Below are 21,645 nucleotides of genomic sequence, written 5' to 3'. Positions count from 1 at the left end.
CACAACATTTACTGGGAGAAACGTTTCATCACTCATCCAAGCGACTTTGTCAGTCTCAACTGACTGCAGACTGCATAAAGACATTTTAACTCATTTCGCTGAGGACTGCCTTAAACTTGTACGTGCGTAAGAGTGAACAGTGCATAAAATGGCAGACTACAGGAACCACCTGAGATTCAGCCATAGGTGCAGACAGAGCGGGATTAGACCAAAGAGCCTGCAAATGAAATCTTCTGTCAAGGGCCACCAAGCTAGCAAGATCCTCCAGAAGGCACAGAGCCAGCTGTTGGATGAACGGGTGGGAAAATCAATTTTAATATCAACGCTTTGATCCAACAGATACTTACAATACATCTAGAAACCACTTTCCAACATGTGATTGAGTTCACGGGGAAGGCTCATCTAGGACAACATGGAAAGTCGAAAACCAGGCAGCAAAATAAGTACGACTTGCAAGCCAGAGACATCGGCAGAAAGTGCCTTCAATGGCAGAAAGAGAGACGGACGTCAGACACACGCTGGTGATGTGGACAAGTGGGTGAAGAATCTGTCTGGGGGCATCCGGGTAGAGTAGCGGTCTATTCCGTTGCCTACCAACACGGGGATCACCGGTTCGAATCTCCGTGTTACCTCTGGCTCGGTCGGGCGTCCCTACAGACACAATTGGCCGTGTCTGCGGGTGGGAAGCCGGACGTGGGTATGTGTGCTGGTCGCTGCACTAGCGCCTCCTCTGGTCGGTCGGAGCACCTGTTCAGGGGGGAGGGTAACTGTCATGTGAAAAGAAGCAGCTGGTGACTCCATATGTATCGGAGGAGGCATGTGGTAGTCTGCAGCCCTCCCCGGACCGACAGAGGGGGTGGAGCAACAACCGGGAGGGCTCGGAAGAGTGGGGTAATTAGCAATTACAATTCGGAGAAGGGGGGGAATCTGTCCAGCAGACAACTCACCCAGGCGGAGAAAGACATCCTTGCTATGGAGATAAATTTTGCTGTCACGCCAAGGCAAATCCCGCTAGTGGAACTGATCACAGCCATAGAATCGGCGATCCGTAACAACATCACAGACCTGGAAGCAGAGCAATTGCGGACAAAAGTTTCAGCTTGTCCCAGCAATGCAATACCACCGCCGTCCAACATCAGCAGAGATGACAGGAATGCACTTATGACTCTCAGTAAGGACAATATCATCATCATCATCCTTTTGGTGGACAAAGGCAGATGCACTGTTTTATTAAACCAGACAGCTGAAGCTGTTTGAACAGGACAATGCTATTGACAGATCCCCCCCTTTTTTTTCTCCCCAGTTGTATCCAGCCAATTCTCCCACTCTTCCGAGCCGTCCCGGTCACTCCGGGGAGGGCTGCAGACTACCACATGCCTCCTCCAATACATGTGGAGTCGCCAGCCACTTCTTTTCACCTGACAGTGAGGAGTTTCGTCAGGGGGATGTAGTGCATGGGATGATCACGTTATCCCCCCAGTTCTCCCTCCCCCTTGAACAGGCGCTCCAACCGACCAGAGGAGGCGCTAGTGCAGCGACCAGAACACAACCACATCTGGCTTCCCACCTGCAGACACAGCCAATTGTGTCTGTAGAGATGCCCGACCAGGCCGAAGGTAACACGGGGATTCAAACCGGTGATCCCCGTGTTGGTAGGCAACGGAATAGACTGCTACTCTACCTGGATGCCCCCGGACAGATTCTTCACCCACTTGTCCACATCACCGGCGTGTGTCTGACATCTGTCTCTCTTTCTGCCGTTGAGGGCACCGTCTGCCGTGTTTTTGCCTCAAGTGAAGGAGTTCAAGTATCTCGGGGTCTTGTTTATGATTGAGGGTAGGATGGAGCGGGAGATTGACAGGCAGATTGGTGCAGCATCAGAAGTAATGTGGACGTTGTACTGGACCATTGTGGTGAAGCGGGAGCTGAGCTGGAAGGCAAAGCTCTCAATTTACCAGTCAATCTTTGTTCCAACCCTCACCTATGATCATGTGCTTTGAGTAGAGACTGAAAGGGTGAGATCGCGGATACAAGTGGCTGAAATTAGTTTTCTCTGTAGGGTGTCTGGGCTTATTCTTAGAAACGGGGTGAGGACCTCGGATATCCGGAGGGAGCTCAGAGTAGCACCGCTCCTCCTTCGCATCGAAAGGAGCCAGTTCAGGTGGTTCAGGCATTCCTTTGGAGGTTTTCTGGGCACATCCAACTGGGATGAGACCCTGAGATAGACCCAGAACTCACTGGAGGGACTACATCTGCAATCATACATATTCACATAAACCATACTCCAAACAACACCCACTACCAGGTTAGGGTTGGCTGGGCGGGAAGAGTGTGAGTGGTTCAGGCCTGATGAGCATGGAAAACTCATACTCCCACACCCTGCCATTTTAACTCCATACACAACAAGACCCCACAATAAGCACTGGGACTACCGGGATGGGTGGGATATTGGCAGGTCAGCATGGGTGGGTGGTAGTCCGGCCAGCGGCCGGGAGGGCCCCCTGACCAGGTGGATCACTCTATCCTCGGTGCTGGGTGGTGTCCTCCCTGCTTTGTTCTGGCAGGGCTACAGTGAGTGCTGCCGGGTGCTTTCTGGGGCCCGTGGGTGGCAGCTCGTCATCGTGGTTTTGGGTCACAGAGTGGGGGACGGCTGTCAGATTTGCTCCTGCTTTGTGGCTTTTCTGCGACAAGCACCGCAGGTGCGTGTGGTGGTGGGGTGACTGCATGTCTTGCTGGCTGCGGGTGCTGGTGGCGTACTGTGCTATTGAGTGGCCTGGGCCAGGTGTATTCAGCTATGTTGGTGTGTGCTCAGTGTGTGCTGCTGGAGGGGGCATCTAATCTACCTGGTGGTGGTGTGGTCAGCCTCCCCCTTATGTTGGGCGTGTATGGGCATGCAGCCCCCCTGCCTGCCTGCTGGGTGGGCGGATGGTCCCTATGGCGTGTCTGTCTGATGGTCGAAGGGCCTGAGTGCTGTCTGTCAGGACCTGCACCTGTGGGTGCGCTCTGTGACTGTCCTTGGGGGTTGGTGTTGGTGTTGTGCCTTGCGGTTGCAGACAGAGCTTGTTCCGTTGAGGACTGGACTGGTTTGTGCTCCTCGGGGGCATGCATGGGTGTTGTTCTAAGGGCTCCTGGCTTGGTGTCCTTCTGGGGTCGTGGTGGTTTGGGCTCCGGCTGCTCTCTTGGTCGTGGGGCGTCTGCACGGCCGCGGGGCCTGTGGGTGGCTGCAGTTCCTGTGTACTTGTGATTGGCCCCTTCTTGGAGAAGTGATGCTGAATGGTTGTTTAGCTGATCAAATGTGGAAGAGGGGGACTGGTGGCAACTATAAATGTTAAACAAAAACCCTGTGCTCTTGTCATCCCACAGATCAACGATAAGGATGGAGCTATTTTAAGCAGTTCTTGATAATTAAGTTTGCCTTTGCAGGTAGAGAGCCTGAACTCCACTTGCAGATTAACTCTGTCTAGGGCACATTGGCATGCATATTCCCTGCGTTGTATGCCAAGCTTGCGAACAGCACAGGTAAAACAAAGAAACAAATAAATTAAAAATGATACTTAAGCAGTTGTCAGTGACCATTTACTGTACATTGGCAAGAACTTTTGTGGCTGTCTACTTCAAGGCCTCAAGACGGCTTGCACAAGACACACCATTTAACACTCTAAGCCCACTGAGGCAAATTTGTAATTTGTGATATTGGGCTATACAAATAAAATTGACTTGACTGAACATGATACTCTATTCACTTGCACTAGGTGAGCATTATCCACCACTATTGCAATAATCACACCATTTCAAAAGGATTTACACAGCAGTTCAGAGGACTGGTAAATGTAGAAACACCTGACATTTCATCTCTCTTCTTCCTTTCTTTCATCCCCCACCATCTCACCCCATGGATGTGGTTGTAAAGAAAAGTTCTGAAGGGTCCAGTAAATAACGCACCTATGTTGCACCAACGTTTCAATATAGGTCCCATTTAAAAGTGAAATTTAAGCAGTTGTAAGTGACCAATTGCTGTACATTGGAAAGGCCTTTGTTGGATGTCTAATTCAAGGCCTCAAGACTGCTTCCACAAGAGACACAACTTCACACTCTATGACACAACCACGACACAAGTAACATCGATGAAATTGTTTTCTCATTATTGATGACCTTGACATTTCTGGGGACCAGTAATAATGATGAATTATTCACAAGTTTTATAAGGGAACAAAGGGACAGGAACAGAGGAAAGGATAACTGGCACTTTGAAGCCCTTGATCAACTTAACAATTCCATATTTTCCAAAATCACTTCATGAATCTAACATGTAAAAGGGTATATTAAGGTGTTATTTTATCAAGCTCAAAATATATTAGCTCAGTGAACAAAGATGGAAGCATTGGAGGCCAACCTTTTTCACCCATTGTACTGTGGGATTGGATAACTGTACATATTGTAGCATTCATCGCTATAAAGATCACACTTACAGAAATTACAACTGAATGTCGTCTTTATTCTTGGCTGTTGTCGGCCACAGCCATGCCATACAGACCACCATTATCTCAACAACTCCCTGGTTGTCATCACCCCCCCCCCCCCGCTCCACCAACCACAGGCACACACACTGACCGACATAACATGCCTTCCTGTGACTGGCAGAGAACAGGGGGATGATAGACTGACTCCGCTAATCAGCACTCCCAACAGTACAGGGTCACTACCCCACCCCCACCCCCCGCCCACTACAAAGTTCCTTGCACTTGAGGGACAAACAGTCTCCTCTTGAGATTCCCTGACAAACTAAGTACATTGTTTACTTTTTTTAACTTTTTTTTTTGGTTTGGGCATCTGATCAGGATGCCTCCTGGGCGCCTTCCTTTGGAGGTTTTCCGGGCACGTCCAACTGGGAGGAGACCCTGTGGTAGACCCAGAACTCGCGGGAGGGACTACATGTCCAATCTGGCCTGGGAACGCCTTGCGATCCCCCAGGAGTAGCTGGAGGGCATTGCATTGCTAGGGAGAGAGACGTTTGGAGTGCCCTACTTAGTTTGCTGCCACCGCAACCCGACCCCGGAGAAGCGGCTGAAGATGAATGAATGAATGAATAAAATCACTTACTGATCACTGAATCTACCATGGAAAAGGGTACATTATGGTGTTATTTTATCAAGCTCAAAATGTTCGCTCAGTGAATAAAGATGGAAGCATTGGAGGTCAACATTTTTCACCCATTGAACTTTAGGACTGGATAACAGTACATGTTTCAACATGGTCAAAGCTGATTCTTGGATATGGAACCCTTTCTCATTGTTCCAGTCCATAGAAATATGTGAGAGAAGATGAACTTCTGTTAATTCCATGTCATCATTGTTGCATCAAAATTGTAACTTTGTTGTTGTTCCACTTCTCAAATCTCAAAGAGAAGTTGTTGTTGTTCCACTTCTCAAATCTCAAAGAGAAGTCTCCTCAGTCTGACCCTGTCCCTTGTTGACTCAGCTACACTCATAAAATAGTCATACCCTCATCCTCAGGGGTGTCATTACTGTTTGGAGTAAATATTGACAACGGTTAAACCAGCTACAAGCCTGTTTATCAGCGGTCAGATGATGTCACAGAGGAAAAATGTCACGTTTTGATTCAGAGTCTGAAATGTGACTGACTTGTGTCTAATAAAGTATTGCACTCAAGTTTATTTAGTCTGACAGCTTTGGAAGAGGGACCATGTCATATGTCTGGTCACTGGTTTGACACACAATGTGTACAATGTGCCACACATCCCACCCTTACTCTCTTGACTTTTTTATTCAAAAACACAGCTGCAGGGCAGTTCAAATGTTTTTGTTGTTGTTTGAATGCCTGTGACCACCTGAAACCCCAAAACATGGTTCACACTTAGTTAGCTATGTAGTTACTACAAAATATATTCTGAAGGCATTAAAAATGGCAGGTGACTGCAATCTTGCTGTGTCTCCACTTCCTTTCTTATGAATGAGGTTTTCTTGCGTGCTTGTGTAGGAACTATTTGACCTGGAGTTTGCTGTTTATGGTGCTCAGATTTTAGTGTTAGCGCAGTGGAAGGGCACATGGAAGAAACCATCTCACAGCAGTCTGCCCTCTTGCGTTTAAAAGTGTCTCTTCCTTTTAAGACACAATCCCGAATTTAATTGGCAAAAGTAAAATTGAAATGGATAATGACTTACATCATCAAAATACAAAACACAGTAAAGTTTTATTTGTGTTTAAAGTGGTTACAGGTGTGCACATATATTTCATAGCCTTAATAATATGAAACTCATCTGCAAACTATTTGAATATTTGAATGAAAAAGATCTGAAAATCGACTTTTTGAGTAAGGCGTTGTGATCCAATAAATGAGTAAAAGAAACTTAGGGAGGTGGGAAGTAACAGCCATGCAATGGGGAGACCCCAATGCAATCAGATAGTGATTGACAAGACAGTACCGTTGAGAGTGTGTTGACAGGTTGTATCAGTGTGGTTTGGCAACCTGACTGCTCAGTTCTGCAGACTGCTTCAAAGAACTGTAAAAAGAAGCAAAGGATTGCGAAAAGAACTGGCATGGAACTAATAATCAGAATCAAAAACTCTTTATTTGTTGTTTCATTTCATGCACTTGCGCACGTGAAATTAAATTAGACATCGTTTCCCCCAGCCCAAAGCTGTGCAACACAAAGACAAAAAACATAAAAAAACAAGAACACAAAAATCCAAACTAACACATATATCCTCCCACATGCAATATGCATGCAATACACATACAATATGCGAAGCTGTGTGGGAAGATGGCTGCGCAAATTCACATTTGCAGCGGCCTCACCCAGTACCGTCCATTGCAGCTTCGTTGTCCTTGTCTGCGTCTGTTTTATCTTCGTTTGATGGCTGGAAGAACTGGTGCTGGATCTGCTGGGTGAGCGGGGCAGGTTAAGCTAACTGCTAGTGTAGCTGCCCTCGATATTTTCAATAAAGACGAAACGTGGAGTCTCAACGGGTGCATTTATTGCTTCAAACACCACACAGGTACATTCTTGTCGAGCACCGTGAAAACTAAAAAGAATAGAATGACAGTCAGAACACAATTAGGTTAACTACTTCATAGATTCACAAAATAATATACATTTAGAGGAATGTACCATAAAAGAAAACACATGAGCAATAGTAGGCTATACTTAACGTAAAACATGACGTACCTCGCTCCGCTTACCAAGGGGCTAGGAAAATCTTAGAACGCCATCTTGAGACACGTCTTGAAACTGCTAGCAACTTGCAAGAAACTCTGCAACTTGCTCTTCATCTCTAACAGTCTTCTGGTCGCAAACGTTTTAAACTGCTTATCAATGTTTCGAATCAACTGTTGTTCAGTGATCATAAACATTTAGGCTAATTCTCGAGTTATGCAGTGTTCACTATGATCCTTTTCATATTGTGAGCTCACATGCATATGCCTTCGCCTGCTTTATCGTTGAGCCAACGTGAACTTCCGCTAGTCGGACGGCAAGTAAAACATTCTTCAAAATAAAAGTCCCCATACATAACTATAGCTATCTCAAATTAAAAGTAGGTAAAACGACATTAGGGCTGCGGTCACTTACACTCCCACCAATCATGTTATGATGAGTGAAAATACAGATGAACTATATTAAACTAAACATACATGATTCCATTTAGGCTAACCATTTTAAGTTTCACAGCTATAGTATACTAGTTTGCTAAAGAATAAGCATACCTGAGTGGTTGAGGTGTCACTCCGCTAATCACTCACTTTCTGGGGGAAGAACCAATTTCTAAATGGGCCTTTCTATGATCGAAGGTTTAGATGGATGATCTTGTTTTCCTACTGGATGATCTTGTTTTCCTACTAACACCTTTACATGGCGTACTAAACCATCACTCTCTTCCGTGGTTTCAACCACGCATCCTAGATGCCATTGGTTTCTAGGAAGGGTGTCTTCCTTAATGATGACTTCCGGGTAAACATTTTCCCACATGTGGTTTCCCACCTGTGGTGCACCTGAATGGCCTCCCCCCTGTATGAGTCCTTATGTGTCTTTCTTTAGGGAGAATGATAGGGTGTTTACATTCAAGACTGAGAGATGACTGCTTCAGTCTTCCACCAACACAAAGAATAAGTCTGTCCAAAATAGGATCGAGGCGAAAGAGAGGACTTGAGCTTGGAAGACTGTCTCCTCTTTGAAGTGTCTTCATCTCTTGAGAGAAGGCTTCTTGTTGCGCAAGCTTTATTACCACCTCAGACAGCAGTGGACTTCATCCCTTTAATTTTTGAATCTGAGATAGGAACATGTCCCAAATCCCACATTACTAGCATCCGAGAAGTGGTGCAGTTCTGTATTGACAGTTTTGCCGAAGTCTTGTGGGCGGTAGCATCTCGGTATTGAGACTTCCTTCAGCTTCTGAAGACCATTCTTCCATTCCTCCCACCGTGGGTTTAAGTCCTCAGGAAGTGGATCATCCCATCCGATACCTCTACGGCACAGCTCCTGAAGGATGCACTTTCCGCTTAGGGTGAATGGAGCGACAAACCCCAGTGGATCGTACAAGGAAGCGATGACTGACAAGATACCATGGCGTGTTGAGGGCCTATCCGGTAAGTTGACATTGAAGCTGAAGGTGTCATGTTCTAGTGACCACTGGATACCGAGTGCATGTTCTGCTGGTGTAGCATTCAGGCCAATATTGAGTGGTTGGGTTGTTACGGCTCTTTCTGATGGGTCCACGGAGTTCAGGGCTTCTCTTTCATTCGAGTTGAATTTATGAAGGTGTAGACCTCCTCTTTTGCACAACTCTTGTGCCTCAGCGACCAGCTTCTTGGCCTCTTCTATTGAGGGGATGCTGGTTAGACCAACATCCACGTAGAAGTTCTTCTCAATAAAGGCTGATGCTGTTGGATTGTTGTCTTTGTGTTGTCGAGCTAGGTACTTCAGGCCAAAGTTGGCACATCCGGGGGACGAAGCAGCGCCGAAAAGGTGGACAGCCATCTTATACCTAACGGCTGGACTTTGGCGATAGCCCTATATCATTACAGCTTAAACAACACAGACTAGGATTGATAAAGAAGTGCCACATGCATTCTTTAGACATGAACTCGACGATGGCGGTGTCTCAGGAGTCACTCGTTGTATCGAGTTAGACCCCAATGGCCCACTCAAAGAAAGAACAAGATGTGTTTCGCCAGCAGATAATGACCTCAAAAGGTATTTGCAGGACCTTTTAGCAGCACACAAGTTATAATCTGTTAGTCCTTATGCCTTCCCAATTTTGATTGTTCAAAAGAAAAACTGGGACCTGCAAATGGTTGTAGACTATCGAAGGCTTAACAACCTCGCGAAAAAGGACGATATACTTTGCCTTGTATTGAGGAGACATTCACATTACTGCCAGGCTCAAAATGGTTCACTGTCCTCGATCTTAAAAGTGGGTATGTCTGTGAATGTTCTCATTCATCCAGGTAATGGTTATCCAAAGGAGTTGAATCAAGTGCAACTGGACTTGGTATATATCCGTGAAGACGTTTCGCCTCTCATCCAAGAGGCTTCCTCAGTTCGTGCCTTTCTGACTAGACCAAGCTAGTCTGACTGGCTGGTGATGAGACTCAGAATTTATCCTCTTGGAGTCGTTGTCAGAGCTATAGATGTCCATGGCTCTTTGTGTTCCGATGTTTACCAACGGCCGTCGCTAACAGAGCCATAGATATGAGTGGCTCTTTTGTGCACCGATGTTTGGCCGCGTCCGTCGTTATCGGAGCTATTGATATGCGTGGCTCTCCTGTGCTCCAGTGTCCAGACGCGCCCGTCGCCATCGGAGCTATTGATTTTAATTTGTTTAGCAGCGACGGTCGTTGGGAGTGTTAGTTTCGACTTCATTATTCAGTGGTCATGAGAGTCGTTGGAGCCGTTAGTGACCGACTGTTGTTCTTGGAGGCTAGGCTTCTTGAGTCTCCTGGGTAGAGATGAAAGGACGGCATTGTAAGTGGGAGATAGGTGGTGTCACAGACCTCCTCCTCTGTTGAGGGATGATTTTTCCAGTTTCACATAGATGGCTTCTTTCACCCCTCTTTCAAACCATCTATCTTCTCTGTCCAAAATGTGTACGTTGCTGTCCTCGAAGGAGTGTGTCTTCTCCTTTAGGTGTAGATAGACTGCTGAGTCTTGTCCTGAGGAGTTTGGCCTTCTGTGTTGGGCCATCCGTTTGTGTAGTGGTTGTTTGGTTTCTCCTATGTATAGGTCAGTGCAATCCTCATTGCATTGTACAGCATATACCAGACTGCTTTTCTGGGTGTGTGGTACATGGTCTTTGGGATGAACCAGTCTTTATCGGAGTGTGTTGCTGGGTTTGAAGTATACCGGGATGCGGTGTTTGTTGAACATTCTCCTTGAGATTCTCGGAGACCCCAGAAATATACGGGATGACTGTGCTATTCCTTCTGTTCCTTTTCTCCTCGTCGCTCACCTGGTTGTTCTTTTTGGAACCTGTTGCAGTTTTCACAAAGGTCCAGCTGGGGTAGCCGCAGGTTTTTAAAGCTCCCCTCAGGTGTTTGTGTTCTTCTCGTTGGGCCTGAGTGCTACTGGGCACATTGTCAGCTCTGTGTTGCAGAGTTCTGATGACGCTCAGTTTGTGTTCCAGAGGGTGGTGTGAGTCGAACACACAGACACACAGACCAATATCTACTTCTCGACCCCCCCCCCCAACGACCGTCGCTGCTAAACAGATGCAAATCAGTAGCTCAGATGGCGATGGGCGCGGCTGGACATCGGAGCAAGGAGAGCCACGCATATCAATAGCTCCGATAACGACGGGCACGGACAAACATCGGTACACAAAAGAGCCATTCATATGGCTCTGTTAGCGACGGGCGTTGGTAAACATCGGAACACAAAGAGCCATGGACATCTATAGCTCTGACAACGACTCCAAAGAGGATAAATTCCGAGTCTCATCACCAGCCAATCAGACTAGCTTGGTCTAGTCAGAAAGGCACGAACTGAGGAAGCCTCTTGGATGAGAGGCGAAACGTCTTCACGGATATATACCAAGTCCAGTTGCACTTGATTCAACTCCTTTGGTTGAAAGTTTTTCCTGAGGTGCCAGTGAGCACCCTGTTGGTAGACAGGTGGTGATGCAAGTCCTTGTCATTCCATTCCATTCCATTCCATTATCCAAACCGCGTATCCTGCTCTCAGGGTCGCGGGGATGTTGGAGCCTATCCCAGCAGTCATTGGGCGGCAGGCGGGGTGGCCATCACAGGGCAAGTCCTTGTCATGCTCGGCCAAAAATGAAAGAAGCTCCAGATAATTACCTTTATTAGTTACGTCCCGGCCCTCATCATGACCGCGAAATGCTAACTCCTGTTTCCCCAGGAAAATGACACAAAGAATCAACTTCTTCAATTTCTCCCTGTTTTGTCTCACTTTTTCATTTTGCATTTCTGTTTCCCTTCTTCACTGCTCATCCAGTTGCAGGTCCGCTCTTGTGTCCCCAAATGTTTTAAGTTTGACTGTTGCCTGGAGGTGTCCTGTGCTATCCTGGTGTCTTGATACTGACTTGGTAAGACAAGCCAGGTTTTGGAAGCCTGTGTAGTTCCATGACCCCTTCTCTGACGAGAAAAGCAAGCACGCCCAGCAGTAAAGTTTTCCACTTTGCTCGGATCCGGTGAGCTACAGGTACCTTTCATAGGTGCTTGCCTGGAAATGCCGCACATATGTCTTTCCCGTTGGGTCAGAGCCGCTAACTGTGGGGTTGGTCTGCCCATCTCCACAATCCCTTGCTTTTCCCTAAACGATCGTCTTGAAAATGGTGTGACTAATAAATCTGCCACCACATCATTAACGAGTTCTCCTTGAGACATTATTCTCATTCATGGCTAGCTAGCTTAGCTAACTAAATCACAAACACACAAAAAATGATGCGCTGCGGAATGCAACCACAGTGGTTTCAACCACAGACCTAGGCGCTGCTGCTGATTGGCTGAACATCGGTCACGTAGGCTGTATGCAGTGGAGGCCCTATGATGCTGTGCAAGTACAAAAGAATACGCCCATCCGCTACACATCAAAATCTGATTGGCTGAGTAATCTATCAGTCCAGTATTAACGCCTAACATTATTTAGATAGCGGAGACCTTCACTCGAGATGCCGAAGGCGCTGGCAGGAGGAGTCTTCTGACACGGTTACAACAGAGGGGAAAAGCTGATTGGATGATTTTTGTTTGGCTGAGAGATTGCAAGCAGAGCCTCCCAAATTCGTATGTGTAGTCGAAATTGAAATGTAATGCGATACTAACAGATTGATTAGAAGATTGTATTATATTTATGAAAGTGTTTTCCTTTTTCTGTGTAGTCTTAGGCCTTCACCGAAGGCCTAGAAGGCTCTGACGGTTACACAGAGTAGGCCACAGAGGAGGTGAGCTCCCCCAGTTTACCTCAGTGACTACCAACTTGGTTCCAGGTTTACTTGTAGGCAGCACAGTTTCAGTCCACCCAGTTATCAAACACTGCTGTATAGCTTTTTAATATCTTTGCAGGAGCAGATTGCAGGTTTAATGCACTCCATGAAGAAACAGACTGATGGGGAAGTCAGATCCCACTTCTGACACCAATGTAGCGAATTCGGTGGACAACGCAACCACAGGAACTGCCACGGCCGGAAAGCGAACCTGTATCGCCCGCACCGCAGGAGACATCGCTAACTGCTCGACTAAAGGGTCAGACCCGCCAGCCAGCGGCCAGCGTGTCTACTTATCCATGCACGTTACAATACGTTACTCGTTAACTGTGTTCGAGTCTAGCTACATGAGTAGATCTGCAAAAGTCAGTAAATGTTGTATATTTCCTAATGTTTACACTCTTTTTTGTATTTTTAATGTTTTTCCAAATAACCTTTGTGCAGAGAAGATAACTTTCAGAGACTGTTTACTGTAACCAGCTACCAAATAAAATTGGCTGCGAATCAGATGGGAAGACAAGGTGCCCGATGTAGAAGAATTGAGACATGCTAGTACTGTCAGTGTTGAAACCATAATAACAGCCTCCCAGCTCAGATGGGCTGGCCATGCGAGAAGAATGCCAGACAACTGCCAAACAAAATAAGTTTTCTACAGCAAGCTGTGCTGGGGAAAAAGGAAGCAGGGAGGCCAGAAGTTACGCTTCAAAGATGTGCTCAAGTGCCATCGAAGATCTGCGGCATAGATGACTCCAGCTGGGAGAGAGTGGCCCTAGACAGACAGTCATGGCGCTCCACAGTAAGGCAATTGAGAACAGCTGTTGAACAAAAGAGACAAGAAGCCTATGATGAGGCCCACCATGCAAGACATAGCAGACCAACTCAAACAACATTTGTCTGTGACAAATGTGGATAATATTGTCGCTCTAATGCAGGCCTGATGGCCCACAGGCGTGCTTGCCGTGCTTAAACTGCATCACAGTCATCATCGTTTCGATGGACTGCGGAAGAAGAAGAAAATTGGCAACATATTTTGACATCAATTTAGATGCAGAACAGGTTTTACTATGTGATAGTATTATTTCAATTAAATGCAGGCAAATACACTTTACATTGCCTTTTTGGGAATCAGGAACACTTTATTTGTCATTTCACTTCATGCACTTGCGTACACGACATGAAACGAAATGCCATTTCCCCCAGCCCACAGCAGTACAACACAAAGACAAAAACACATCTAAAAACTACAAGAACACACATATCCAAACTAACACATCCATCAAAACTAAAAAAAAAAAAAAAAAAATCACTGTCCAAGGGAACGAACGCCAGCCAGCGTTTCCTCCTCGGGCGCAGCTTCAGGCAAGAGTCATGGTCCCTGGGCCCACCGGACGAAGCAGACCAAGTTCTCCCAGCTGATCCAATGCCAGCTCTTCCAGCCAGACACCCTTGACACACCTCCCCGCACTCCTCACGACGACATCAAAAACACCACAGTCAACACCAGGTGAGGTAATCAGAACTGCCGGGCTGCATGGGCTAGCAGTTAGCTTAGCCTGCCCCGCTCTCCCAGCTGATCCAGCGCCAGCTCTCCCAGCCATTAATCAAAGAGAAAACTTAGACGTGGACAAAGATACTGCATAGATGGTACTGGGTGAGGCCACCGTAAATGTGAATTCGCGCTGCCATCTTCCGGCACTGGCACTGGGTGAGGCCGTTTGCAAACATGAATTCACGCAGCCAACTTCCCACACCGGCAGTTGATCAGAATCAGAATCAGAGTACTTTATTTATCCCCGAGGGGAAATTGAGTTCTATTACAGACGTTCATGCTGTATTAACTAAAAACTAACAAGATACAAGAAAAGAAAATAGAAACAGAAACAAATAGAAATAAAAATAAATAAGAAATAGAAATAAGAACAAACTATATCAGCAAGCATGGTTCACATAACACCCTATCTATACTGCACTACCGCAGCACACAACAAGCAACACAATCAAAACTCGACAGGGCCAATCCAATGACCGTTAACTCAGAGTGTCTGACAGTCTGAGTCTGACTGTCACCTCCTGTGGCGCTCGGCAGAATGAGTCTATTACTAAAAGTACTCCTGTGCCCAACCAGCATGTCATGGAGTGGGTGGGAGACATTGTCCATGATGGCACGTAATTTCAACAGCGCCCTCCTCTCAGAATCCGCCGCCAGAGAATCCAGTTCACCCCCACAACGTCGCCGGCCTTGCGGATCGGTTTATTGAGCCTGTTTGGCCTTGCGGATCGGTTTATAGTTGTACGACGTCAGACAACTGTTTCTCCGCGAAGTCGGAGTAGATGGATTTAAAGGAAAAATTTTTAGATGTTTAGTGTTCTAGTAAGGGTGTAAGAACCGGAGACTAAAGACGAAGCTAAACTCCACTCAAGATGAAGAAAAGAGTTGTCGTAGTAGTTGAAGAAACGTTTACTGGTAACTCCTTCACAATGACATGGAGTGAAAACTGCAGGATAATAAAAATACAGAAAAGCAAACTAAGACTTGTGTTGTTTTTTTTTACAAACTTAGAACTGTACTGAATTAGCCTAGCAAAGGCATGAGCTAGCTTGTGCATACTTGTAAATACGTTTTATAGTCTTAACTTATTGAACATTTTTCATCATATAACCTTTAATATATGAGCTTTAACATGTAAATTATGAAATACAAAAACTTACGACATTGAATCATCAGTCCTTGAGTGTAGATGCGAATGGATCCACATGCTGAATAACAAGTGTGGCTTTCCTTGCATGTCTGGTCTCTCTGACTAACAGGAAGTAATGCGCTGACTAACTGAAAGTGGCCTGTTTGAATTAACTTTATCGAACATTTTAAACAAACAATGCAATTCAATACGAAGGCATAGTAGATCATTACAAAAAACATTAAAAAAATACAACTTATGTCTTGTAGACATCACAAGATGGATTTGCCCATTGTACTTTTCTAGTAGGAGGTCAGAAAAACTCGACTTCCGAGTTGTCTGGAACGAAGCATCAGAGTGGGAGAGTTCCCGCGTTCACTTGTTTAAATGGTAGAGAAGAGAAAAGACTTAGACAAGTGTTGCCAGAGACTTATAAAGCGCTTATCCTTTCATATATATATATATATATATATATATATATATATATATATATATATATATATATATATATGTAGCCGGGTGGTAAATCTGTTAAATATATTAAATGATTTTCCACTTAAATTTAGTATAGTTTAACTGTTAATATATTTAATTGTTACACTGTCAAGCCATGTAAAATGTCATTTGATGTATTTAAATTGTGAAGCAGATTGCGAGTGTATTTTTATAGTTTTTTGTTGTCATTGCATGTTTTGACCAGTAAGTGGCAGTGTTGCGGACTTTTATTGTAACTCCGTGCAAGTTATCCAAGTGCATCTTGGGTACTCTTTCTGCAAGTTATCCAAGTGCATCTTGGGTATTCTTTCTTTTTTTCTTGTGTGAACCACCTGAAGATTGCGGTGTGACGGTGCTCTGACTCCGTAGTAAGTAGGTGTAAATATCTTGTGAAATATACCTGTAACATTATTCCAAACAATATTGTATGTCGGTAATTTGACAAGATGGTTTGATTTAGACGCTACTGGAGTTGATGTTCGGTGATTTTGGGCGCGAGCCGTCGACCACTGTTCGCCATTGCAGGCATGACAAGGTAATGTTGGCGTGCATAAAGCCACACCATGCCATTGTATTTGGGTAGTAAGGGAAATGTAAAGGTTTTATATGCATTTGAATTCTGTTTAAAGGTAACTGACAGAGTGAGAAGTTGCGCAATCTTCAGGAAGTTCCACATGTCTTTGTTAAACCCTGTTTAACATACATAGTCCACTGCCGTATTTTGCACCGTATTTTGTATTTATTATTTTCCTTTTAAAATCTTTTCTGTTAAACTTGCCACATCCCTGAAAATTTATGAGCTGTTTGCTCGAAAGACACATGAATTTATGCACTCAGTAAAACGATCTGCATTCGAAGGTTCAAACAATAAAATTAAAGCTACAAGAACCCCGGAAGTAATTGTGTCCTGTGTGGTATCCAATTCCACGGGTTACACACACACACACACACACACACATATATATATATATATATATATAGTACCAGTCTGTTTCATGCCATAAGCAAACATCAGCTGTCAAGAAAGCCACTTGGGATTTTGATTGGAGAGGGTTTTCCAGGTGGTTGTATTGGGGGGTATGAAACAGGCTTGTACTGTCTCAAAGAATTTACTTAACTCACTGGATTATATATATATATATATATATATATATATACACTACCGTTCAAAAGTTTGGGATCACCCAAACAATTTCGTGTTTTCCATGAAAAGTCACACTTATTCACCACCATATGTTGTGAAATGAATAGAAAATAGAGTCAAGACATTGACAAGGTTAGAAATAATGATTTGTATTTGAAATAAGATTTTTTTACATCAAACTTTGCTTTCGTCAAAGAATCCTCCATTTGCAGCAATTACAGCATTGCAGACCTTTGGCATTCTAGCTGTTAATTTGTTGAGGTAATCTGGAGAAATTGCACCCCACGCTTCCAGAAGCAGCTCCCACAAGTTGGATTGGTTGGATGGGCACTTCTTTGAGCAGATTGAGTTTCTGGAGCATCACATTTGTGGGGTCAATTAAACGCTCAAAATGGCCAGAAAAAGAGAACTTTCATCTGAAACTCGACAGTCTATTCTTGTTCTTAGAAATGAAGGCTATTCCATGCGAGAAATTGCTAAGAAATTGAAGATTTCCTACACCGGTGTGTACTACTCCCTTCAGAGGACAGCACAAACAGGCTCTAACAGGTACTATTTAATGAAGATGCCAGTTGGGGACCTGTGAGGCGTCTGTTTCTCAAACTAGAGACTCTAATGTACTTATCTTCTTGCTCAGTTGTGCAACGCGGCCTCCCACTTCTTTTTCTACTCTGGTTAGAGCCTGTTTGTGCTGTCCTCTGAAGGGAGTAGTACACACCGGTGTAGGAAATCTTCAATTTCTTAGCAATTTCTCGCATGGAATAGCCTTCATTTCTAAGAACAAGAATAGACTGTCGAGTTTCAGATGAAAGTTCTCTTTTTCTGGCCATTTTGAGCGTTTAATTGACCCCACAAATGTGATGCTCCAGAAACTCAATCTGCTCAAAGAAGTGCCCATCCAACCAATCCAAATTGTGGGAGCTGCTTCTGGAAGCGTGGGGTGCAATTTCTCCAGATTACCTCAACAAATTAACAGCTAGAATGCCAAAGGTCTGCAATGCTGTAATTGCTGCAAATAGAGGATTCTTTGACGAAAGCAAAGTTTGATGTAAAAAAAATCTTATTTCAAATACAAATCATTATTTCTAACCTTGTCAATGTCTTGACTCTATTTTCTATTCATTTCACAACATATGGTGGTGAATAAATGTGACTTTTCATGGAAAACACAAAATTGTTTGGGTGATCCCAAACTTTTGAACGGTAGTGTATATATATATATATATATATATATATATATACACACACAGCTCCCCTTTTTCTCCCCAATTGTATCCTGCCAATTATCCCAGTCTTCCGAGCTGTCCCGATCTCTGCTCCACCCCCTCTGCCAATCCAGGGAGGGCTGCAGACTACCACATGCCTCCTCCAATACATGGGAAGTCGCCAGCCGCTTCTTTTCACCTGACAGTGAGGAGTTTCTCCAGGGGGCCGTAGCGCGTGGGAGGATCACGCTACCCCCCACCACCACACACCGACAAACTGGCGCCCCGACCGACCAGAGGAGGTGTTAGTTCAGCAATCAGGACACATACCCACATCCGGCTTTCCACCTGCAGACACGGCCAGTTATGTCTGTAAGGACGCCCGACCAAGCCGGAGGTAACTCGGGGAATCGAACTGCCGATTCCCGTGTTGGTAAGCAACGGGATAGACCGCCACGCCACCCAGACGCCCTATGATTTGATTTTTTTTTTGGGGGTACACAATTTTTGTTTTATTTCAGCTTGTTTACTGGAAATGTTTTCGTACGGACTGAGGAGTATCAAGTGAAGGTTAAAGACATTCCTTTCTGGGAGGTTTAACTGTTCATTGTTCTACAACACGACTAAATTTCACTTATAATTAAGACCGAAAGAACAAAATACAAGAATTGTATTTTAATATCTAAACCAGCTTTATATTGTCATTCATTCTTTCAATTATAAGTCAGAACTTACAAATTACAGCACAAGATAGTTTATTTTATTTTTATATCGTTTGTGCGTTTACTTAAAACGAAAGGACAAACATCTGTCTGAAAAGGTTGACATTTATTTGAAGGAAGATAGTTCCAGTCCATTATTTGATTATTTGGACTTAGGTAGCATACTACCAGACCCGGAATACATTTCCTTGTTACAGTACAATTTAAATCTGCTTTCAGCTTGATTTATTTCTATTTAAAGAGGGACAAATAGATACTTGGTTACATAAACAGTCAGTCACCTACCACTACTTCATAAAATGTACACCACTCGCTGCAAAAGGAAAGCCCAAAACATCATTAAGGACACCAGCCACCCCGCTCATGTTGTGTTCCCGCTCCTTCCATCTAAAAAAACGTTACCGGAGCATCAAATCACACACCACCGGTCTCAGTAATAGTTTCTTTCCACAGTCAGTCAGGATGTTGAACAGCCGACACACCCATATGCATCTTACATTGTTGTGTTATCGTGTACTGTATATTGTGGGTATAATGTATGAATGCGTTGTGTATACTATAGTCTGTTTGTTTCCTCCCTGGGGCGGGGATGACGTGTCCTTTAGTTCTTTGTCCTTGTGTCCACTGTGTTAAGGCAGAAAGAACCAGACCACAATAATTTCATTGTATTCTAAATACATATGACAATAAAGTTGACCTTGAACCGAAATGGCATTACCAATAACATCACACATTTTTGATTTCAATTTTTAAAAAAAACTGTCTTTTCGGCGTCCAAGTACTAGTGTAGCGGTCTATTCCGTTGCCTACCAACACGGAGATCTCGGTTCGAATCCCCGTGTTGACTCCGGCTTGGTCGGGGTCCCTACAGACACAATTGGCCGTGTCTGCGGGTGGGAAGCCGGATGTGAGTATATGTCCTGGTTGCTGCACTAGCACCTGCTCTGGTCAGTCGGGGCGCCTGTTTCGGGGGGAGGGGGAACTGGGGGAAATAGCTTGACCCTCCCACGTGCTATGTACCCCTGGCAAAACTCCTCACTGTCAGGAAAAAATAAGCGGCTGGCGACTCCACATGTATCGGAAGAAGCACGTGGTAGTCTGCAGCCCTCTCCGGATCAGCAGAGGCAGTGGAGCAGCAACCGGGACGACTCGAAAGAGTGGGGTAATTGGCCAAGTACAATTGGGAAGAAAAAGGGCGGGATTTTTTTTCTCCTGCCCCCTTGCAAAAGCAGGTCAAATGTAAAATGAGCTCAACACGGTTCAAGCAATGCATTCTTTCACCATAGTTACTGGAATTCAGATACAATGAAATTTTACATCGACTTTGCAAAACACACTAAATCGAATGCACACATACCTGTTTTTTAATGGGCATTTCAATCATAAATTTAAAGGGGAAAGTATCAGACTTAGAAAGCTAAATCTTTTAAACCCTTTCGTACTGAAAAATGCACATTTTATGTGAAGTTAATTTGATCTTATTTATCCATGGCTCTTTCAGTTGGTTTTATCATTTGCGTTCTCTTTTTTTATTTGATACTTTTGTTCAAGACCACTCAAACTGTTCACCAACCAAAACTGCATGTATATTATTAATGAACTTACTATGGAAGTCGTTTTACTTCAATCTGCAGTTGGTAGTCAACTTTGTGGGGTCAACTGAATGTTCTCAAACAGCCCAAACATCTCAAATAAGACATGAGAACAGGCCTGATGGTTTGGTCTCTGAGGCCATAGATTAGAACACTCAGACACCTGGGCATGATTTGGAAGATAACAAAGAAAATGCTATAGAGACGTACCAATAGTATCCTGTCTGCTGTACTTGCGAAGAGTGTGAGGATAACAGAGTAAACAGTAGAGATAAGAATCAAACCAAGCTGTATCAGGTGGAGCAAGAGTGTTTTACCTGCCTTAATGGCTGAAGCTTTGTCTGTGGAGGCAGACCTGGCTACAAGCATCACGCCAATATAAGACAGAATAATTGTCATCCCTACTGATATGAAGACAAAGCCAGAATAGGCTTTGTCATAGTGATAAGACATTGGTACAAGAAGCAAAGCCTCCTTGGAACAGAAATCCCTCATGGGCCGACTGGGTAAGATGTCATGTTTCAGACTTAGTAAAATAAAAACCCGGATGAGTATATTGACTAAACTGAAGGCCCAAATTACTTTGACGGCTATAGCTGTATTCCTGATTGTGACGATTTCTGCATGTCTCAGCGGGAAGCAGACAGCCACGTATCTCTCCAGTGACATCACCATCAGTGTGAGAGGGGAAATGGGTGCCATGAACACCGATATCATGACTAAAACACCACACAGATAGAGCGTCAGTCTTATTCTGCAAACAGCCAGTAAGTAAAGAATTTTGCTCAATGTCAGCTGAGCTGTGTCTGCGAGTAGAAGGTTGAATAGCAGAATGTAACGGGAGGTCTCATAGAACACTGGCCTGCTTCTCAGTGTGAACAAAAGAACACAATTAATGTAGAAGAAAGTACAGCAAGACCCAACTGACACAATGGTAAATACCATCATCTCTTCTCTTGGTTGGTATAGCAGGCCATCAGTAACATTAGCCATACATTTTTTCTGAAGTCAACATTTCAGGACAACAATTAAAAAAAATAAATTCTTATGTCAATGAAAACCACCGTAATGTTGGTGAGTGATGTCCCTTGTCGTTCACTGGAATTACCTTTTTTCGCTATGTGACTATAACGCCTTCGGTACTGTAACTGTAATCATAGAGCTTTACCAGTAAACAACTTGTCTGAAGAAAAAGGCAAAAAAAGATCCCACAAAGTGTAAGTTCCTAAAACAGTCAAAAATTCATCCAGCACCTTTGGCACACAGATGCCTGTTTACACAAACATCTCAAAATCATTTTGGTCCCATGTTGTCATTTAGTAGTTGGCAGTCTTTGCCTTGTGCCTACAAGGA

The 21,645-nt window shown here is 44.4% G+C and overlaps 1 protein-coding gene across 1 annotated transcript; it reads right to left on the bottom strand.

Annotated features, from left to right (window-relative positions):
* Positions 1-20,355: 20,355 nt before the first annotated feature.
* LOC130116365 (odorant receptor 131-2-like) lies at positions 20,356-21,285 on the bottom strand. The gene has a single exon (XM_056284283.1). It carries the CDS (start codon positions 21,283-21,285, stop codon positions 20,356-20,358), a length of 930 nt encoding a protein of 309 aa, XP_056140258.1.
* Between the last annotated feature and the right edge of the window lie 360 nt (positions 21,286-21,645).

The sequence above is a fragment of the Lampris incognitus genome, chromosome 8 (assembly GCF_029633865.1).
Source record: "Lampris incognitus isolate fLamInc1 chromosome 8, fLamInc1.hap2, whole genome shotgun sequence".
Lineage (NCBI taxonomy): Eukaryota > Metazoa > Chordata > Actinopteri > Lampriformes > Lampridae > Lampris > Lampris incognitus.
Note: the sequence above shows the minus strand (reverse complement) of the source record. Positions and strands in the feature narration are given on the sequence as shown.

Coding starts and splice junctions, on each gene's coding strand:
- LOC130116365 (XM_056284283.1), bottom strand. CDS start 21,285: ATGGCTAATGTTACTGATGGCCTGCTATACCAACCAAGAGAAGAGATG.